The sequence below is a fragment of the Canis lupus genome, chromosome 10 (genome assembly GCF_003254725.2).
Source record: "Canis lupus dingo isolate Sandy chromosome 10, ASM325472v2, whole genome shotgun sequence".
Classification (NCBI taxonomy): Eukaryota; Metazoa; Chordata; class Mammalia; order Carnivora; family Canidae; genus Canis; species Canis lupus.
Genome location: NC_064252.1, coordinates 69,942,254 through 69,961,334, shown reverse-complemented (window position 1 = coordinate 69,961,334; position 19,081 = coordinate 69,942,254). Strand labels below are relative to the sequence as shown.

At 56.7% G+C, this 19,081-nt stretch overlaps 2 protein-coding genes and 1 long non-coding RNA gene across 3 annotated transcripts in view; 2 read left to right on the top strand and 1 right to left on the bottom strand.

Annotated features, from left to right (window-relative positions):
• Positions 1–459: 459 nt before the first annotated feature.
• LOC112674480 (uncharacterized) lies at positions 460–12,209 on the bottom strand. The gene is made up of 4 exons (XR_003145434.3): positions 11,936–12,209; positions 4,735–7,525; positions 3,402–4,422; positions 460–1,118 (listed from the first exon to the last, which is right to left on the bottom strand). It is a non-coding gene; the product is annotated as an uncharacterized LOC112674480 (long non-coding RNA).
• A 3,315-nt stretch (positions 12,210–15,524) lies between these two features.
• Positions 15,525–17,005, top strand: LOC125755877 (basic proline-rich protein-like). Its single transcript, XM_049115079.1, has 2 exons — positions 15,525–15,711; positions 16,341–17,005. Exons 1-2 carry the CDS (start codon positions 15,525–15,527, stop codon positions 17,003–17,005), a joined length of 852 nt encoding a protein of 283 aa, XP_048971036.1.
• A 111-nt stretch (positions 17,006–17,116) lies between these two features.
• Positions 17,117–19,081, top strand: part of TGFA (transforming growth factor alpha) — an 80,171-nt gene continuing 78,206 nt past the window's right edge. The window contains exon 1 of the mRNA XM_025470927.3: positions 17,117–17,445. Within this exon, the coding sequence (XP_025326712.1) occupies positions 17,406–17,445 (40 nt within the window). The 5' untranslated portion in view covers positions 17,117–17,405. The remainder of the gene's footprint in view (positions 17,446–19,081) is intronic.

The window sequence follows — 19,081 nt, the reverse complement described above, 5'->3', positions numbered from 1 at the left end:
GGCGGCTCAGTGGATGGGCGCCTGCCTTCAGCCCAGGGCGTGATCCTGGAGTCCCAGGATCGAGTCCCATGTCGGGTTCCCTGCATGGAGCCTGCTTCTCCCTCTGCGTGTGTCTCTGACTCTCTGTGTGTCTCTCATGAATAAATAAATAAAATCTTAAAAAAAAAAACAATACTGCATTTTATACTTAAAATTTGCCAAGAAAGTAGATCTTATGTTAAGTGGTCCTACTACACATGCACACTTTTATATAATAATATAAATACTACTACTACTACTACTACTACTACTACTACTAACAGACATGGAAGAAAACTTTGGGAGGTGATGGATATGTCTATGGCTCTGATGACGGTGATGGTTTCACTTATGCCCCAAGTTGTATGCGTTGAATATGCACAACTTTTTACATGTCAATCATAACTCAATAAAAAAAACACAATGTAGTGACATATAACAATAATTATTTTACTATATCCTTTTGTTCCTGTGGGTCAGGAATGCAGGCAGGACTTAGCTCTATGCTCCTGGGGTCTCATGCAGTCGTAGTCGGATGATGGCTGGAGCTCGGACGCCGGGGAACTGGAGCCTCTGGGGCCTTTCTCTCTTTTCATGAGAGATACTGCCCTGTAACTGATAGAATTATGAATAGCCCTTCACTTTCACTCTAAATAGGATAAATTAAATGATCACCCTAGGAAATACCACGTCTTCTTGCATTTTATTGAAGTGCTAACCTTCCTGAAATTTGCTTCTAGTTCTACCATAGGTTGTTCCCAAGAATCTTCAGAATTCTATTGATCCGTAGGATTTTTTACATATGCCCCATTTTCAGGTGTAAACAGTAGGACTTGGGTTTTTTTCCCCTTCATCTTGAACGAAGATGGTCTTTCCAGATAGATGTTGGTCATCAGGGAGCAAAAGTGTGTTGCCCTCGGCCACATTCTCAGTCCACTGTCTGATGAGCGTCTCCTCTTCAGCCCTGGAGTACGAGCTGGCACGCAGAGCGTCCAGATCAAATTTCAGTTTCTGGCAGGCACGCACCTGCCGTGGCTCCATTCTCCTGAGGCAGCACGTTCCCCCACCTAATTCTCCAGTCGTCTCACCCGAGGAGTCACCTGCAAACCCACAGTGGATAGTGCATACTGCCATTAGTGAGCCTCCTGCCCCCACCCCTGCCTGTTGTGCTTAACTTGTGAATAAATAGTGCACCTCCCAGGATATAATACAAAATTGCTGGTTCTCCTTCCTCCCATCCCTCCCCCATGTGTCCACACACTTCCTGACCAGTTATTTCCTGGGAGGAGCTGCCTCCAAATAGATGCCGCATCAGCATCCTCGAAGAGCAGCACTTCCATGGCATGAATATCCGCCTCGTGTTCTACTAGGTACAGACCTTGAATATCCGGGTCTCTGACAAAATGTAGGGCAACTGGCTTCCTCTAGACCTCTATTGCGTGAGATTTTACCTGCATCGCTTTGCACCAATCCCACGTGTCCCACTTTAGAATTCATGAAAATGCTTTCTAAATTTACTTAAACCATTGATTGGGTTGAAGTTTCTAGTATTTTTTGAGTTCTTGTCTTCCTCTTCATTTTCATAAATATCATTTAAAAAAAAAGTTGGGCCGTCTCATTCGCTGCTGGCTAAATGGCATTTAAAGCTAGAAGTCACTTCTCGGTGGCTACCTATTTTTATATGTGTGTCATTAGGGAGAGAGGCAAGTTGCCAGAAATCTGTGAAATAGGACTGTTTGGTTTGGGTTGGGCAAGGATGGCGTAAGGAAACAGAGTCCAGGCCACAGAGAGGGCTATTGTCTCATCACGTATCATGAGCTATTTCTACAGGACCTGATTTTGTCCACACACCTCAGATGTCACTCGCTGATTTCATCACAAAAAGACCCCTCTTCCTACCTCCCCTCCCTCAGGAGACGCTTTTCTAACCACCGAACCACCGCCTTTCCCACCAGTTGAAACCCCAGAGAGTGGAGGCCTCCCTGCAGCACGTTCTTCGCGAGGTGAGAGCTGCAGTGCCCACTGCTTGCTTCCCAAGCCTGCTTCCTGGGTTTATTCTTTTGCAAGCATTTGACCAGGTGGTTAAAGTTGGGAAAACACAAGAGAAAAGGGTGGTCTGGGGGGACCCTCAGAGGTAGAGGGTGAGCTTCATCAACATATCTAATGCAGAGGGGCTGGGGCTCACCCTTAGCAAAAGGGTCTCTATTCTTCTTACCTTTAAAAAAATCCCACCCATTCCCAAAAAAAAAAAAAATAAAAATAAAAATAAAAATAAAAATAAAAAAATCCCAAACACCAAAACACCTTTTTTTTTTTTTTTTTTTTTCAAAATTTGTGATTTTAGACTTGCAGGGCTGAGGTAGACTTCTCAAAAACATGTTGGGTGGCGGTAGTTTTATGATTTTGCTTTGGTAAAAGCTTCCAACAAGGGAGTTTGTGTTATCGGAAGATCGAGGAATTTTTCAAAGATTCACTCATTTATCTGTGCAGTGAACGTTGGTTGAGAATCGGCCACATTGTAGGCTGTGCTAGGTATGCAAGTTTCCAAAAGGGGAAGGTGGACGTAAAACTGACAATTTTGGAAGTCCTTGTGTAATTGTAATTGTGGTGTGAGTATAATGGTCATGAATTTAGCTAAAAGACCCCTCTACTTCTCCTACGTCAAATTAAATATTGCTTAAGAATCCACGTGCCCAGGTTGTTGAGGTTCACCCTGGTGGTTCCTGCTACCCTGGAGCTGATGCCATCCAGGAAAACAGGGTAGGGCCCATAGCTCAGGCCGGATGGCTCCCACTTTGGCGGCCCCGTATCCTGACCCGCGTGCCCCTGCAGCGGCAGTCCATTCTTCTGACGTTCCATTCTCTCCTGACCACGAAAGGCCACCGAAGAGCCCACGTTGGGAGAGGGAGAGCCTTCAGCCCCAATCCCTCATGGTTCCAAAGTCCACTTTGGCTTGGGAGCCCAAGAGACCTAGTGAGGGGTGGGGAAGCATGGAAGGGCATCAGTATCTGCACTTCGGGGTCAGATAAAACACCCTGAGATGGGAACAAAGGAAATACTCGGAGCGCCCTTGAGAAGCCGGCATGGTACTAGCAGAGTCCACGGGTGGCCTTGACCGTGTCTGAGCAAACAGGAGCCTGCCTGGAGGACATTTAGGCTGAGCCAGGAAAGGGAGTAGGAGTTAACTAGGAAAGTTTTAGACTCAGTAGCATGGAAGGGCGCGGGGGCGGGGGGTGGGGTGGGGGCAGAGTCTGTGTGTGTTCTGAGAATGTTGTTGCGGGTGAGAAGTCTATTGATGAATTGGAAGGATGAACTTTTGATTATGATCATGGCTTGGCGAGTTGGGCTACTTCAACTAAATCTCGTGTTGAGATATTTCTTACCTTCCTGGAACTTTTGGAGACATTCCCAAGGAAACAGGTGTTGGCTCTTGCTTCCTAGCTGAGTTGTGTAAGCGGCAAGGCACCCAGAGAGGTCTCCCAAATTTTAGGTTGTTCAGAATGATCTACAGGTAAATCATTAAACGTGTTCCAGGCTCTTCTTTGTTCTGCCTTCAATTTCTTTCAAATCATTCACCACCATCATACGTGTGAGAACGTGTCTGCGGGTGAGATTCCTGTGTGCGAAGAGCCGCGCAGGTGGAGCCCCTCCCAGAGGAAGGCATGCTCGTCATTCCTCGCGCCCTTAGTCACTTGCTGCTCCAGCTAGCTGCTCGTGGCTGTCATGTTCTAAGGTTGGTTTATTGTTTTTTTTTAATTGTTCCTTTCTCTCTCTCGTTTTTAAAATAAGTTTTTAGGAATAAAAAATGGGCAAAGCCAGCTTTCTTTTCAGAATCAAAATGCCAAACAAATGGAAAAATTATGGTATTTAACCTTTCCCAGTTTGAGCCCCCACAAATAAAGCAGCCAAGTCTTACATTTTCTTTCTTTTTTTTTCCCCTAGTTTCACATTTTCATCAGCCCTTTTACATACGATCCATCTTCTCTAATTTGGTTCCAAGTTTCAACTTCATTGCCAATTTTGCCAATCCCACTGTTACTTGGAAAGAAAAAGCTTTCTCTGTTACCCAGAAAACTATAGAAAGGACAAAGTGGAATATGAGAGTCAATGTGACTCATGGGGGCCACTTAGTCCTCATGTGAATCTGGTTGCTAACATTTCTATTATTTTGTGACAATGATGCCCAACTGTCATTTCTGTGAAAAACGGGGGGAATTCCTTTCTTTTTCATGCAGGTATTACATAAAACAGCAGTCTCATCAGCTGAGCTGGCAGGGAAAATCCAAAGAGGCCAAGAAAGTTCTGAGATCTGAATAATTAAGGTCACAAGAGGACCATGTCTTTAATTCCTCTTTGCTGAGGGTCCTGGTGGTGGTCACGCCCTCGCCTGGAGGGAGGGACGGCCTGTAAGAGAGAAGCAGTGACTTTCATTTAGCTTGTGGAGGGTACAGGAGGAGGGCAAATGTGTACCGAGCCCACTCTGGGCCACGCCCTGGACTTGGAACTCAGGGGCCAAGATTCGGATGCTCGCCTCGACTCCTCCTGGCTGTGTGACCCCGACAAACCCCCCAGTCCCCCGGGGTCTTGGTAGTACGTCTATGAGACAGGGCTACACCCGCAGCTCACCACACAAGGTTGAGGTAAGGATCAAGTGAGCTAATTATTCGGAAGCTCTGTGTAAGCAGTAGCACGAGCGCGAGATGTTGGTTATCTTACTCGGTGTGATCCAACAGCGATACCGCAGAACCTGTCCCTCCTAGGAGGTCCCGTCCGGGGGAATTCCAAGGTCTCGCCCAACTGGAGAAGCAGGTCACTTGGCAGATTCCTGTCTGGCATCAGGAAGCCCGTGCTAGCCAGCCGGCCAGATCGTCGTGATACCTAAGTCAAGGATCGGGCGAGAGCTACCGGAGGCAGACACACTCGTTCTTCGATGCAGGATGCGGTCTCAGGACGCAGGTGAAGGCTGGGTCACCGGCAGGAACCCGGTTGTGCTGAGCTCTTTCCTACTGTATTTGTAAACGTGTATTAAAATTAAATTAAATCTATTAAAAACCAGAGATCCAGCCACATGAGAGTAAGAAGTAGAACGGCAGCACAGAGTACCCCTCAGGCCAGGACTCCTGTTACCGTGGTTAGTGGAGAAGGACATGCGCGCTCCCAGGGGAAAAAACGAAGTGAATCCCGTGTGCACAAAGGCCAACTAAATGTAGATTAAAACCAATAAATAAAATGTTGACATACTGTCCTAAGACCGAGGGCAGCATCCAAGACCTCACCCGTCGGAACTACGTGTGCAGTCACCGGAAAGCTCCCCGCGTCCCGTTGCCGGTGGCCGGCGGGAGGCGGCGGGACAAGGCCGAGTGAGGGCAAAGGGCGGAGGTCGGCGCCGTGGGGCGCGGGCGGCCAGAGGGGCAGGGCAGAGGCAGGGCCGGGAGGACCAACAGAAGGTTCTGGAGCTGGTCTACAGCCAGAGAAACGGCCGTGGTGACGTGTCGCGCAGACCTCCAAACGACCTGTTACTGACCGTGCCTTCCGGTTATTTCTCAGAGGAGTCACTTCTGTTCTAGAAATAGCTCATCTCCCCATCGTAGGGAGAAATGCTCCGTCTCCCCTGGAACGCTGAGAAGTTCGTGACGTGCGGCCGAATGGCTCAGTGCGATCTCAGCTACGTCTCGAGACCCACTGGCTTGCTCTTCTTCTCCGCTCCCGCGGGGGCCGCTGACAGCTCGGCGGCCCCGGAGCAGTGGGCACCGGCCCTGCTGGGGGTCGGAGGGCCCAGGCTCCAGAGAGCGTCCCTGCAGGAGCTGACTGAGGAATTCTCCGGATCTGGCGCGTGACAAGCGGGTGTCACTTGAGATATGATGTCAGAGGCAGGCAGGGGACGATTACACGGGTATGAGCTAGCCTCACCTTTCTCACCTTTCCCTCCGCACCTACCGCTCGTTGGCACACCGCGCACAAGGTGGTGGGGTCACCTGCCATCACGGTGGCCCTTCTCGGTCTCACACGTCCAGAGGGCCCGTCAGACTCTGAGGGCGGGACGGATGTGCGGCGCAGAAGCCCCTCCGGTGGGGCTCTCCGTCCCCCTTTGTTGTTGATACTGCAGTGGCTTCTCGAGAACAAGCCAGCGTCAGGCCGGACACCTCGGTCCCCCGAAGCGGGGCTTCGCCAGGGCAAGGCATGCCGGGTGCCGCACCACCGTCCCGAGCCAGGCGTCAGGCTCTGAGTACCCCTCGTCTGGCTCCGGCCGCATCAAGGGCTCCGCGCCGAGGGGCAGGGGATCCCCGGGGTACGGTGAGAGAGTCAGCACGTGGGAAGGCTCGGGAAGCTTTGGCTCGGTAGTGCCAGGACTGGGATCCGAACCCAGAAACTACGAAAGCCCGCGCCACTCGAGCCGTGTGACTGCGGCCTTCGGAGCCCAGGCCCCGCAGTCTCGCAGCCTTTTGATGCAGAAGCATCTTGGCTTTTACGGTGTAAAGAGTCCGTTGCCCGAGAAGCCCTCCACACTTCTGCAGGCCTCCCCAAGAGACGGGGATTGGACGAGGAGCTGAAGGGAAGAGGGACGAGGGGCGGAAGGGAAGGAGGCCGGGCCGTGGCCCCGAGTCTGTGGGTGCTCCCAGCCTATGCTGGGCTTGTTGCAAAAGGTCAAAGGTCACTTGTTCCAGCTGACCAAGGCACTGGGAATGCCCCATTTCGTGGGAAATGAATGGACGATTGAGGTGCCTACTCAGTCACTGCCACTTCTTAGCTTTTAAGCCCCATAAATCGAAAATAAATAAATAAATAAACAAACAAGGAAGCTCTTTACGACTCCCCTCAGCCATCCAGCGTGATTGATTTTTATTCAGGGAAGATGCCAAAAAGTCCCCGATTCACTACAATTTGCTTTTTTTTGTAAGAAGCTGAGAAGTGGGAAAACTCAAATGTTTTTGCTGTCCTTCATCTGAACGCTTCTAATCCAAAGTAAACAGGGGACCTCTGTCCTTTGTGTCGGACGGTGGCAGACACAGGGCCCTTGTCCGCGGAGAGCGGACGGGCCCATCACAGGCCCGGCGCACACTGGGGCCCTGTGTCCCCGGAGCCATGGGGCCTGATTCCTGCCACCATGGCTGTGGCGCCCGCAGTTGGTGTTCACTCTTCAGCCGCCGCCACCCCGCGATCATCTCCACCGCGACAAGAAAGGAGAGACCCCCCTGGCTTTCCCCGCCACCCCGAATCCCTCCAAACCGCCTTCACTGCCTTCCTCTCTGAAAGAAACCAGGGCTGCGCCCCCACGGCCTGGTCTGCTTCTCCTCGCGCGGATCCCGCCGTGTTCGAGGCCGGCCGGCACGTGGCTCCTGCACACCGGCTAGGGATGCGTTGTGAAGAATCCCCCGGACACGGCAACTGGATGAAAGACTCCAGTGTGAGACGTGGTGCAATGAACGTCGATGAATGCTCATTTCAGCTGCTGCTAACCCGGGTCCTTGCGTAGCCTCAGGAAGCCTGTCCACTCGAAGAACTCGGCCTGTGAACGTAGGCAGACGTAGGTATGGACGTAGTACAGCAGAGCAGTGCGGGAGCGCGGGGAAGACGCCTCACAGTTTACAGCAGAGTCTCTGCAAAACGTACATGTGACCCCAGAACTGATGATTTCTACCGACTTGGCTGGGGAAATACCGAATAGGGGAACCCGCTTCCCACACAACTGGTGGGAGCGTTCAGTTGTTGAACTTTTCTGTAGGGCAGTTGGGGTCCTATCTCGTGTGTGCATGGGGGTGGGGGGGAGGGTTAAAATACGCGTAAGAACCTACTACGAAGCTAAAATAATGCAAAGCAGTTGGGGGACAGAGAGAGACAGATTAGTGACAGAGAATGTAAAGCCTGGGGCGGGCGGGCCCAAGAATAGAGCAGATCTGTGGTGCGGTGAAGGGATTAGTGCAAACCCGCAGAAACAATGGGGAAGGGGCGCGGGGCGGGGGGGGGCTCAGCAGTTCAGCGTCTGTCTTTGGCCCAGACCGTGACCCCGGGGTCTTGGGATCGAGTCCCGCGTCAGGCTCCCTGCAGGGAGCCTGCTTCTCCCTCTGCCTGGGTCTCTGCCTCTCTCTGTGTCTCTCATGAATAAATAAATAAAATCTTCGGAAAGAAAAAAAAGAAAGAATGTGGAAAGTTAATGAGTACCAAAAACCTTAAAGTCCTCCACCACCAAACCGAATTGTACCAAGAACGTTCATTTGCATCGTTGGTTGCTTCCTGCCTGCTAACAGGAATGCTTCTAAAGCTGCAAATTAAGGATTTTATCGGTGCCCATTTGACACAGGTATTCCTTATGCTAGTGAAGTAGCCTATTTCTAGTTAACTAAGAAATTTTCCCATAACTATAGAGATAACTATATTTTATCTTTGATTTTAAAATGTGAAAAAGATGTCTAATTACACGTGGGACGTGTGTTAACTAGACACCTTGTGGTGATCATTTTGCACCATATACAAATATTGAATCATTATGTCATGTAGCTAAAATTAACGTGTTATATGTCCATTATATCTCAATTTAAAAGGTAATTATTGGGATCCCTGGGTGGCACAGCGGTTTGGCGCCTGCCTTTGGCCCAGGGCGCGATCCTGGAGTCCCGGGATCGAATCCCATGTCAGGCTCCCGGTGCATGGAGCCTGCTTCTCCCTCTGCCTGTGTCTCTGCCTCTCTCTCTCTCTCTATCCCTCTCTGTGTGACTATCATAGACTAAAAAAAAAAAAAAAAAAATTCTAAAAAAAAATAAAAGGTAATTATTTACATTGATAAAATATTGCCTGAATTACCAGAATAAATTCTGCTTGGTCACAGGAAATTGCGTATTTTGGTTTGTTCGTTCTTTTTTTTGCTAAGTAAGCTCCATGCTCCAAAACAGGGCTCGAACTCACAACCCCGAGATCAAGACCTGAGCTGAGATCGAGAGTCGGCTGCTTCCTCCACTGACCCACCCAGGTGCTCGGGTCGTAGTAAATTGGTTTAAATAATGTTGTGAATCTGACGTGCTAGCATTTTATCTACCTTTTTTCATCTGTGCTCTCAAGTCAGATGGGTCTGTAGCTTGGTTTTTCACCTTCTTTTTGTTTATTTTTACTACTTTTGTTAGTCTGAGATACCAGGGTTACTTTAATTTGAAATACTGAACTGGGTGGGGTGCCTGGGTGGCGCAGGCCGTTATAGCACCCCCTTCTTAGTCGGGCTCAAGTGCCGATCCCAGGGTCTTGAGATCCAGCCACAGGTCGGCTGGGTCAGCCAGAGACTGTCTCTCCCTCGCCCTTGGCCCCTCCCCCTTCTTCCTCTCTAAAATAAATAAATCAATCTTTAAAAAAAATGGAAAGAAAGACTGAATTGGGACGCTTTCTATCCACTTTTATGTTCTGGGCCGTTTTAAACAGCAAGGACATTAGATTACGCAAGAACTAAGAGAAATACACTTTATGACTGTGGAACAGGCACCTTTCATGGAGTAATTATCTGACAATTTTTCCTTTTCTCCTCTGATTCTTAGTCTTTTCCAGTTTCTACTTCTTAAGCCAATTTGGCATTTACATCTGTGTAGAAAAGTAAATCATTTCAGTGAGATTTTTCAAATTCATTGAGTTACACATACTATATTCTCATAAATAAGAAATCTCTTCTGCGTATGTTCTATCCTACTTCTCATCCGCAACACCGTACATGTTTCCTCTTCACTCTTCACGACTGGTCTTGCCATGCTTTTACTATTCTTCTCAAAAATGCTCTTGCATTTATTCTCTGGTATTTGCTTTTCCTAATTCATTAATTTGTGCCTTAATTGTGACCCTGTATTTCTGCCTTCCTTAGATTTCTCTTTTTTTTAATTTTCTATTTCAGTTAAATTGTTATTTCATTTACTTTGTTATTTCTTTTTTTTTTTTAAATATTTTATTTATTTATGACAGATACAGAGAGAGAGAGGCAGAGACACAGGCAGAGGGAGAAGCAGGCTCCATGCACCGGGAGCCCAATGTGGGATTCGATCCCGGGTCTCCAGGATCACGCCCTGGGCCAAAGGCAGGCGCCAGACCGCTGCACCACCCAGGGATCCCTACTTTGTTATTTCTTAATAATAAGATTTGTGGCTACAGATTTTTCTTTGCATAGCTTTGGCTGAATCTCAACTGTTTTCATCACTTACTTTGTAGCACGATTTTAATTTTCTCTTCGATCCTACAGTAACTTAGGAAAAAAACCTTTCATTTCCAAGTGACTGTATGTAAATTGTCCTTTTGTTATTAAGTTCTAACCTAATTGTATTACAGTTACTGACTGTAGCCTAAACAGTTTTTCCTTCTTGGAATTTGTTAAGGTTTCATTGGAGGGTCGGCATACAACGGATCCTTAAATGTCTTCTAAGGATACTGGAAAGGAATGTATTCATATTTGCAGAACAGGACACCTTGCTCTGTATGTATTAGATTAATTGTATTAGATAAACTATTCGAATTCATCCTGACTTCACCTAATGTTTACCGTTTTCGGGTACCACAGGCAGAAAGAGACGTTCAGGCTTCATAAAACACAGCCATTATCTATCGCTGCGTAACAAACCAGCCCAAAATTTATGGTTTAAAACAGTGACATTTGATTCTTTGTCAGGGTTCTGTGAGTTGCCTGGTTCCGCTGTCACAGCGAATGCGGCTGGCGGACCGGCCGGCGCTGGGCCAAGGAACGGCGGCTTGGTCCTGCTGCGTGCGGCCTCCCGTCCTCTAGGAGACGCGTTGCGCTGCCTCTCCCACGAGGGCAGAAGCGTTCCAGGAGAGCGAGCTCCAATGCACGGGAGCGTTTCTAAGTCTCTGCCGATACCACCCTGTTGACTAAAGTCCCACTGAACTGAGCAAGCACGTGGCCCAGGGTGGGAGGCGACGGTACACGGCCACGGGTAACCGGGAACACGCTTCCACGGGAGCCGCGAAGGTGACCTCGGCCACACAAATGGGTCATAATTTGTCCTGTAGTTCTCCTAGATCTCTAACGGTTTTTGCCAAAATAATCCTGTTTATACAGTTTTTGCCAAAATAATCTTGTTTATATACTCCTTTTTTTTTTTTTTGGTGCAAATTTTCATTTTCTCGTAATGATATTATCTCATCAGATTTCTTTTACTTGGCATAGACAGGGCAGTTGTGTGCGTGTGTGTGTGTGTTTAAGATTTTAATTTGTTTATTCCTGAGAGACCCAGAGAGAGGCAGAGACCCAGGCAGCGGGAGAAGCAGGCTCCACGCAGGGAGCCCGACGCGGGACTCGATCCCGGGACCCTGGTCACCGCTTGAGCCGAAGGCGGACGCTCCACCGCTGAGCCGCTCAGGCGTCTGTTTTGCATTTATTTTTTCTTCTGTTTTTTGATTTTTGTAGCAGCGCCGAGTGCGGCCCTTAAAAGCCCCGCGTTGTATTTTGTCTTCTAAAAGGTGAGTTAAAACTGCCAACGCTCGGTGGGAGCCCAGATGCCTCCGTGCTCCCTGCGCCCATCCAGCGTCCGGGCTTCGTTCCCGGCGGTTCCCTCCTCGGACTCTGACACTTCCTCCAAGGGTCTGGATCCGTGCGCGCGTCTGCCGCGGACGAGAACCGCCGGCGGCTCCTCGGCGCAGCCGGACCAGGTGAGGGCGGTCGGCGGCTCCGCGGTCCTCCGCCTCCACGGAGCCCGGGCCTCGAGGTGAGGGCGCGGCCGGGCCGCAGCTGCCCCGCGGGTCTCCCCTCAGGCGTCGTCTCCGGGCGCCCGGCGGGGGGGGGGGGGCGGCGCCTCAGGCCCAGGCGTGACCCCGGGTCGCCGATCGAGGCCTGCCCGACTCTCCCCGCGCCGCCGGGCTCCCGCGGCGGCCCGGGGAGCGGTTCCTCCCCCACCCAGAGGCCTGACGGGGACCCCCGCCCCCCCGACATTGCTCTTACCGGGCGGAGGGGCGGAGGCAGCCGCGGAGAGCCGGGCAGGCCACGCCACCGGGGTCACGGCGGGGTCACGGCGGGGTCACGGCGGGGGTCACGGCGGGGGTCACGGCGGAGGTCACAGAGGCCACGTGTCCCGGTGTCCAGACGTCAGTGGCCTTCTGCGGCCCCGCGGGGCGGTTGATGCTCGTAGGAGGCGCAGCCCCTGCGGCCGCCCGGGGCGGGGGGAGGCCTTCAAGGACCGCGGCCCTGGGAGGACAACCGCCTGCCCGCGAGCCTCCCCCCATCCCCTCCCCCCTGCGGTTCCCCCTCCCCCATCCCCTTGCGCCCCACCCCTTGGTCCCCCTCCCCCTTCCTCCCCGCTCCCTGTCCTCCTCCTCCCCTCCCCTCCTCCCCCCTCCCCATCCCCTTCCCTCCCCCCCCCGCTGTCCCTCTCCCCCATCCCCTTCCCCCCCCCGCGGTCCCCCTCCCCCTTCCCCCTCCCCATCCCCTCCCCCCCCGCGGTCCCCCTCCCTCCTCCCCATCCCCTTCCCCCCCAGGGTCCCCCCTCCTCCCCCCCCGCTGTCCCCCTCCCCCATCCCCTTCCCCCCCCCGCGGTCCCCCTCCCCCCCGCGGTCCCCCTCCCCCCTTTCCTCCCCACTCCCTGCCCTCCCCCTCCCCCTCCCCTCCTCCCCCCTCCTCCCCGCCCCCCGCCGGCCCTGCCCGCAGCCCCCGCCCCTCGGGGTGCCCCGGGGAGCCCTACCGCCGGCGGCTGCGCCCTTCCGGCTCCCGGGTCTCGTCCCCGCAAGTCCGTGTGTCCTTCCCTCGAGCTCGAGGCGAATTCCCGGGGTTCTTCGTCCGACTGGGCGCCCCCGGGAAGGACGCCGCGGGGCGCCGGGGCCCAGGCGAGGCGCAGGGAGAGGCCGCGACGCGGGCGGAGGGCGCCGCGGGCTCCCGGGGCCGCCGCGGACTCGACCTGGGACCCGGGGTCACGGCCTGGGCCCCCCGGAGGGCGCGTGTGTGCGTCGGGGTGCGGCGCCCGGAGCCCCCGCGGCGGTGTAGACCGTGACGCCCCGGGCCGCGGAGGGACGAGGCAGCCCCGCCGACCTGCGGGCGGGGACCGCGGACGAGGACGAGGCTCTGATTTCCTGGGCTTAGAGGCAAGCGCTAGACTGACGGCGGAGGCCGCAGACGCCTCCCGGGCATTGCCGTGTGCTCCTGGACCCCCTGACCCAGCAGACCCCCCCCAAGCACAGGTCTCCAGTCGGTCACCTCGGGCCGGTGCCCCCGACCGCTGCTGCCACCCCGGGAGGCCCCAAGCTGCCGAAGCCAGCTCGGGCCTTGCTCGGGGCAGCGTGTCTGCAGGAATCGCCCCCAACGGCGCTGTGGCCCCGCAGCCGAGCTTCCTCCCTCGGAACGTCCAGGCCCAAGCAGCGCCGCGGGTCCTCAAGAGGTTGGACGGAGGGCTGCCCCCCACCCGGCCACTGCCCTGCGGGGCATTCACCCCAAAGACACAGATGCAGTGAAACGCGGGGACACCCGCCCCCGGTGTTGGCAGCGGCAGTGTCCTCGGGGGCCACACTGCGGAGGAGCCCCGGGGTCCTGGGAGGGTGAGCGGATGCAGAAGCTTGGTCTGTACACACAGTGCACCATGAGCGGCCTCAGAAAGGATGAACACCCGCGGGTGCTGCGGCGGGGTCGGACCTGGAGGGCATGAGGCTGAGTGACCTAAGTCAGTTAGAGAAGGACAGTCATCCTAGGGTCTCACTCATGGTGGAATATAGGAAATCGTGAAAGGGACCATACGGTAAAGGAGGGGAACTGAGTGGGAAAAATCAGAGAGGAAGGCAAACCATGAGAGACTCCGGACTCTGGGAAACAAAGGGTTGCAGAAGGGGAGGCGGGCGGGGGGATGGGGTGACGGGGTGACGGGCGCAGAGGAGGGCACGTGATGGGGTGAGCACTGGTGTTATACTATATGTTGGCAAATTGAATGTACGTAATTTTTTTCTTTTAAAGGAATCAAATCCAAAAAAATAAAAAAGAACGTCCAGGCCATTTACTCACCAGCATGTTGGGTAACTGCCGAGCTCCACAGTAAGCTCAGCTGGCTTGAATCATTCAGGAAAGACTCCGAGGCTTGCGGCCCCAGTCACTTCCCAGATGAGTCAGGAGAGAGGGAGAGGCTCATTGCAGCCAAGGGGGGGGACTCCTTAAACACAGGCCCCGTAACACGTATGTAGACGGAAAGAAAGGGAAAACGGACAGTGGGATGTTACCAGCCTGAGAACACCACCAGCTCTCTTGTGCGCACAGGGAGGAGAGGCTGACGTTGGCTTGGCACAGGAGGGGCCGTGCTCGAGCTCGCGGCCCAGGCGTACTCCTAGAGCGAAGGCCACATGTTCCTCGGGTACCACAGGCACCTTCAGGGCCTGGCGAGACAGCTGCCACGCCGCGAGGCGCAGAGCGCCAGAACTCCACTCAGCTCAGCCAGCGTCGTAGTCCACGCTGCTGACACACGGAAACATCACGCCGTCCTTGGGGGAAAAGGATTTCTTGACTTTAAATGGCATCCTGAAATCCCCTCCCCCATCATTCCTTTTACAGGCTGAGAAACTAAATTCATCGTTCCTGAGGAAGCTGTGAAACGACCCCATAGGAAGGCACGCTCGCACTCACACATACACACACGCTCACAGCAGGCGCGAGCAAAGGCACGATACGGAAATGATAAAATAAGGGTAATGCCAGCAAATTGAGAGAGAGGAACGGTATTTCCACTGAGAGAGATTTTCTTTAAACAACAGCTGTAACTTCTTAAAAAAAAGATTTTATTTATTCATTACAGACACACAGAGAGGCAGAGACACAAGCCAAGGGAGAAGCAGGCTCCCTGCGGGGAGCCTGATGTGGGACTCGATCCCGGGACCCCAGGGTCACACCCTGAGCCGAAGGCGGACTCTCAACCACTGAGCCACCCGGGCGCCCCGATGACTATAACTTTTGATAAGGGATACTGCGCTAAGCATGCAGATGAATGCTTGCGCCTAGTCCCCACGTCAACCCAATGAGTCCAATATCATCCTTCTTAAAAGTGTGGAAACTGAGGCAGCTTAGCAAAGAAGCCAGCACATCGGCCTTGGAACCAGCTCCTCGTGCTTTCTAGGTCAGGCTCTGCCACTTGCCGGCCTTGCAACTCCGGGTTGCTAAACGCTCTAGGTCTCATTTTCAAATAAAAGGAAGATAAGGACGATGGAATCCATCTTGTTGTTGAGGATTGTTGTTGGGAGGATTGAATGAGATCTAGAAGATCCCAAGGCAGGGTGTTCGCATGTTAGGATATCAGGATTCCTCGTAGCTCTATAAATAAATGTTCAAAAATTATCTCAATTCAGTTCACCAAGATGTTTTGTAAGAAAATGCTGATGATCTGTTCGACATGAGTGAGCTGAATGGTTCATAAAACCGTGGATGCGGACTGGCTCTTGAACACGTTGGCGGAGAATTAAGGATTTCAAAGCACTGGATGTACTTTGATTGGAGTACTCTGTAGTTTACTAGATACCAAATTATCTCTTGATTAAAAAGATTTTATAGTCCCGAAGGGGACAAGCTCATGGGTTTGATTGTGCTGCTACTTCCCCCCACCCACGACTTTGCGCGCGGGCAGCGGCCAGAGAAGGCGAGGCTGCTGAACCCGCCCCTTGCCAGGCTGGGCAGCAGGCTGGCAGCCAGAGTGGACTTGAGCGCATCCCGGCAGGGAGCAGGCCTCGCTGGGCGGCCCGGAGAACAGGACAAGGGCAGTGAGGACTGACGTCCCCCCTCCCGGAACCGGGCCGGCTAGCCTGGGAAGGAGGCAGAAGAGCCCCCCAACAGGGCAGCAGCAGCCAGGAGGTGGGCCCTGCAGGCGTCGGGGGGCGGGGGGTGCTCCCTGGGCCGGCGGTGGGGACTCTGGAAAAGACGTGCCGCAGGACTCCCCGCACACCTCTCGCTGCAGACTGTCAAGGGCAGGAGGGACAGCAAGGTGTCCTCTGATGGAGACCTGGAAAGCAGTCGTTTCCGAAGGCCTCTTCCAGCACCGCTGTTCCGGCCCAAATGTTGAGGCCGATGGCCCGATGTGTCCTTTTTGAAACGAGGCCCCTCTGCTCCTATGAAACAAACTTAACAAGACTCAACGGTGAGAGTCCGAGTTTTAGGCCAGGAAAACAGCAAGGGATTCCCTCACCCCCCAAAGAAAGTGGGTCCACCCTAAGCAGCCAGGCTGGAGGCGGCGAGAGAGGAGAGGTGGTCCCTCAGCTTGGGGCATCCGAGAAGATGGGTCACTTCCTGGGGGCATAGTGTCCCCTATGGCCCGTCCTCAGGGAACCTGGGCTAGTCCCCAAGAAACCCATGGGTCTTCCATTCTCTACCCAGACTGTCTCCACTTGCCCAGATTTCAAGCCACATATCCCCAAAGGGCCACCCAGGCGGCTGCCGCCCCAGCAGCCCCCGTCTGGGCCCCCTTGCTGCGCTACCCTGTTCTCCCCTGGCGGGCTGGGCTGGGTGCGCTGGGGCAGCAGTCATGGTGTGGGACCAGGGACCCCTGAGGGACCCTCCTCACGACGGAGCCCAGGCCCTGTAGGCGACAGGCGGCTGCTCTTAACGCTGTGCTGTGGCCGCGCGTCCCTGCGGTCACGACCTCCCCACCGGGATGGGGCGAGCTGGGAGACCGGGCGGCGCAAATTCTCTGCTGGGCTCTGGGGAGACCCGCCTCCCGCCGAGTGTGAGCAGGCGACGGCCAAGCTCTCGGGTCCCGCCGCGGGTCCTGCTCCCCACCCCTGCCCACAGCACCCCTGCCCGCAGACCCCCTGCACCGTCCCCGCCCGCAGCGCCCCTGCCCACAGACCCCTCGCAGCGCCCCCTCCAGCGCCCCCACCCACAGCACCCCTGCCCGCAGCGCCCCCTGCAACGCCCCCCAGCGCCCCCGCCCGCAGCGCCCCCGCCCCCGCCCGCAGCACCCCTGCCCGCAGAGCCCCCGCCCCCGCCCGCAGCACCCCTGCCCGCAGCGCCCCCCCTCCCCCCCCCCGCACGGCGCGGCGGCTCCGAGGCGGGGTCTGAGGTCTGAGGTCGGCGCTTCCTGCTCCCGCCGCGGGGCTCCCACGTCCCGCTCGCCCCGCCCCGCCCCGCCCCGCCCCGCCCGGCGCGCCCCCGCCCCCGCCCCGCCCCGCCCCCGCCCCGGGCCCGTGGGGGCGCCCCAGGCGGGCGGGAGGGGGTCCGCGCGGCCGGGTCGCGGGGGGTGGGGAGCCGACGGCAACCGCCGCCCCGTTTCCGCCCGCCGGCCGCGCGCCAGGGCAGGGGAGCGGCGCGGAGAGCGCCCGGTCCTGCCTCCGCCCGCCCGCGCCGGGGGCCGGCCTTGCCTCGCCGGCGCCTTTTTCCCCGCAGCGCGGCGCCGCTCCGCCACTCGGGCTGGCACCGCAGGTGGGCGGGAGGCCGGGCGCTGCAGCCGCCGCCGCGGAAGATGGTGCCCTCGGCCGGACGGCTCGCCCTGCTCGCGCTGGGTACGTAGCTGCCCGCCCCCCGCACCTGCCGCCCCGCGCCCCGCCCCGCCCCCGCCCCTCCCCCCCTCCGCCGGGCCGGGCCGGGGTCGCGGGGTCGCGGGGCCGGGGCCGGGGGCCGGGCTGGGCCGCGCGGGGCGGGGGCGGCGGGGCCCGGGCCGGTGCGTCCGCCTCAACTTTAATCCGCGGCGGGGCGGGCACCGTGGCCTCGCCAACCCGCCAGCCCGCCGCCCCCCGCCCCCCGCCCCGGCCCGCGCCCCCCCCGCGCACCTGCCCCCCCGCACCTGGGCGCCCCCTGCACCTGCCCCCCCGCGGGTCCCCGGCTGCCCACGGCGGGTGCAGCGAGCGCCCGCGCCCTCCGCCCTGAGTCCGGGCCCCGGGACCCCCCTGCCGCGGGCCGGCGTCCGGGGCTGCGCGGGCGGGGAAGGGCCAACTTCCCGGAGCCGCGGCGGAGCGGTGCGGCCGCCCTCGGAGCTCGCCCTCGGCGGCAGGCGGGACGCGGGGCCCGGGGCCGGGCCGGGGTCGGGGTCGCGGTCGGGGTGGGGTCGGGTCGCAGCCCCCGCCGGGTTCGTGGGCGCGGCTCGGGCGCCGGGGCTCGCTCGCCGCAGGTGCCCGGGGCTCAGCCCCGCAGAGCCAGTTGCCCGACCCGCGTCGGCCCCCGCGCCCCCCGCGCCCCGCCGTGCGCCCCCCGCGCCCCCCCCGTGCCCTCTCGTGCGCCCCCCGCGCCCCCGCCCCCCAGCGCGCAGACGGAGCCGCGGCCTCCCGGTGTCGCCGGGCGCAGCCGGGGCGGGGGCGGCGGGGATCCAGGCCGGGGAAGCCGCCGAGCACCGGGCGGGGAGCCTGGAGCCGGGAGCCGGGAGCCGGGAGCCGGGAGCCGGGAGCCGGGCCGCCCGCGCCGACACTCACCGACAGGTGGCAGGACCGGGACGGCCCCCCAGCCTCCCTTTCCCCAGAGCCCTTCCAAGTTTCTGTGCCGAGGGCGGCTCTGACCCGAGACCCTGGGGAGGCAGCAGGACCCCGCCGCCCGCCACAGGCCCCCGCGCCGCCCCCCTGCCCGCCCCCCGGCAGCCCAGCCCGCGACCAGGGCAGCGGTGCCCCGGGCCAAGCGCGCACCCGCCTGAGGTCCTCGCCGGCGGTGCCGGAGGCCTTACCATGCCCATTTCACAGACGGGAAAGTGAAGCCCAGAGGCCCGCAGTAGGAAGTACCGGCCGGGGTTATTGGAGTGTGGGACACTGGACGGTTTGAAATGTCAGCTGACTGCGGTCGGTGGAGCCCCCCGCTCTCAGCTTTGGCACTTTTCTTCTTCTTTTTTTTTAAGATTTTATTTATTCACGAGACACAGAGAGAGAGCGAAAGAGAGACAGAGACACAGGCAGAGGGAGAAGCAGGCTCCATGCAGGGAGCCCGATCAGGACTCGATCCCGGGACCCCAGGATCAGGCCCTGGGCCAAAGGTGGTGCCAAACGGCTGAGCCACCCAGGGATCCCCAGAAGGAGACATTGCATGCAGTTGTATACCCCAGAACTCGCTGTTGATTTGGGTCTTCCATAGACTCCTAGGATCTCAAGGTGGCCTGAGGTTATTCGGTGAAAATTAGAAGCAGGAAATGATGAAGCTGTGCAGATTGGAGGGCACCTT

What these genes read in the sequence shown, in the direction of transcription:
- LOC125755877 (XM_049115079.1), top strand. Translation starts at nt 15,525, where the DNA reads ATGGGTTTGATTGTGCTGCTACTTCCCCCCACCCACGACTTTGCGCGC. An exon ending in CGGAGAACAGGACAAGGGCA is followed by an intron (nt 15,712 to 16,340) that starts GTGAGGACTGAC and finishes CCACTTGCCCAG; the next exon opens with ATTTCAAGCCACATATCCCC.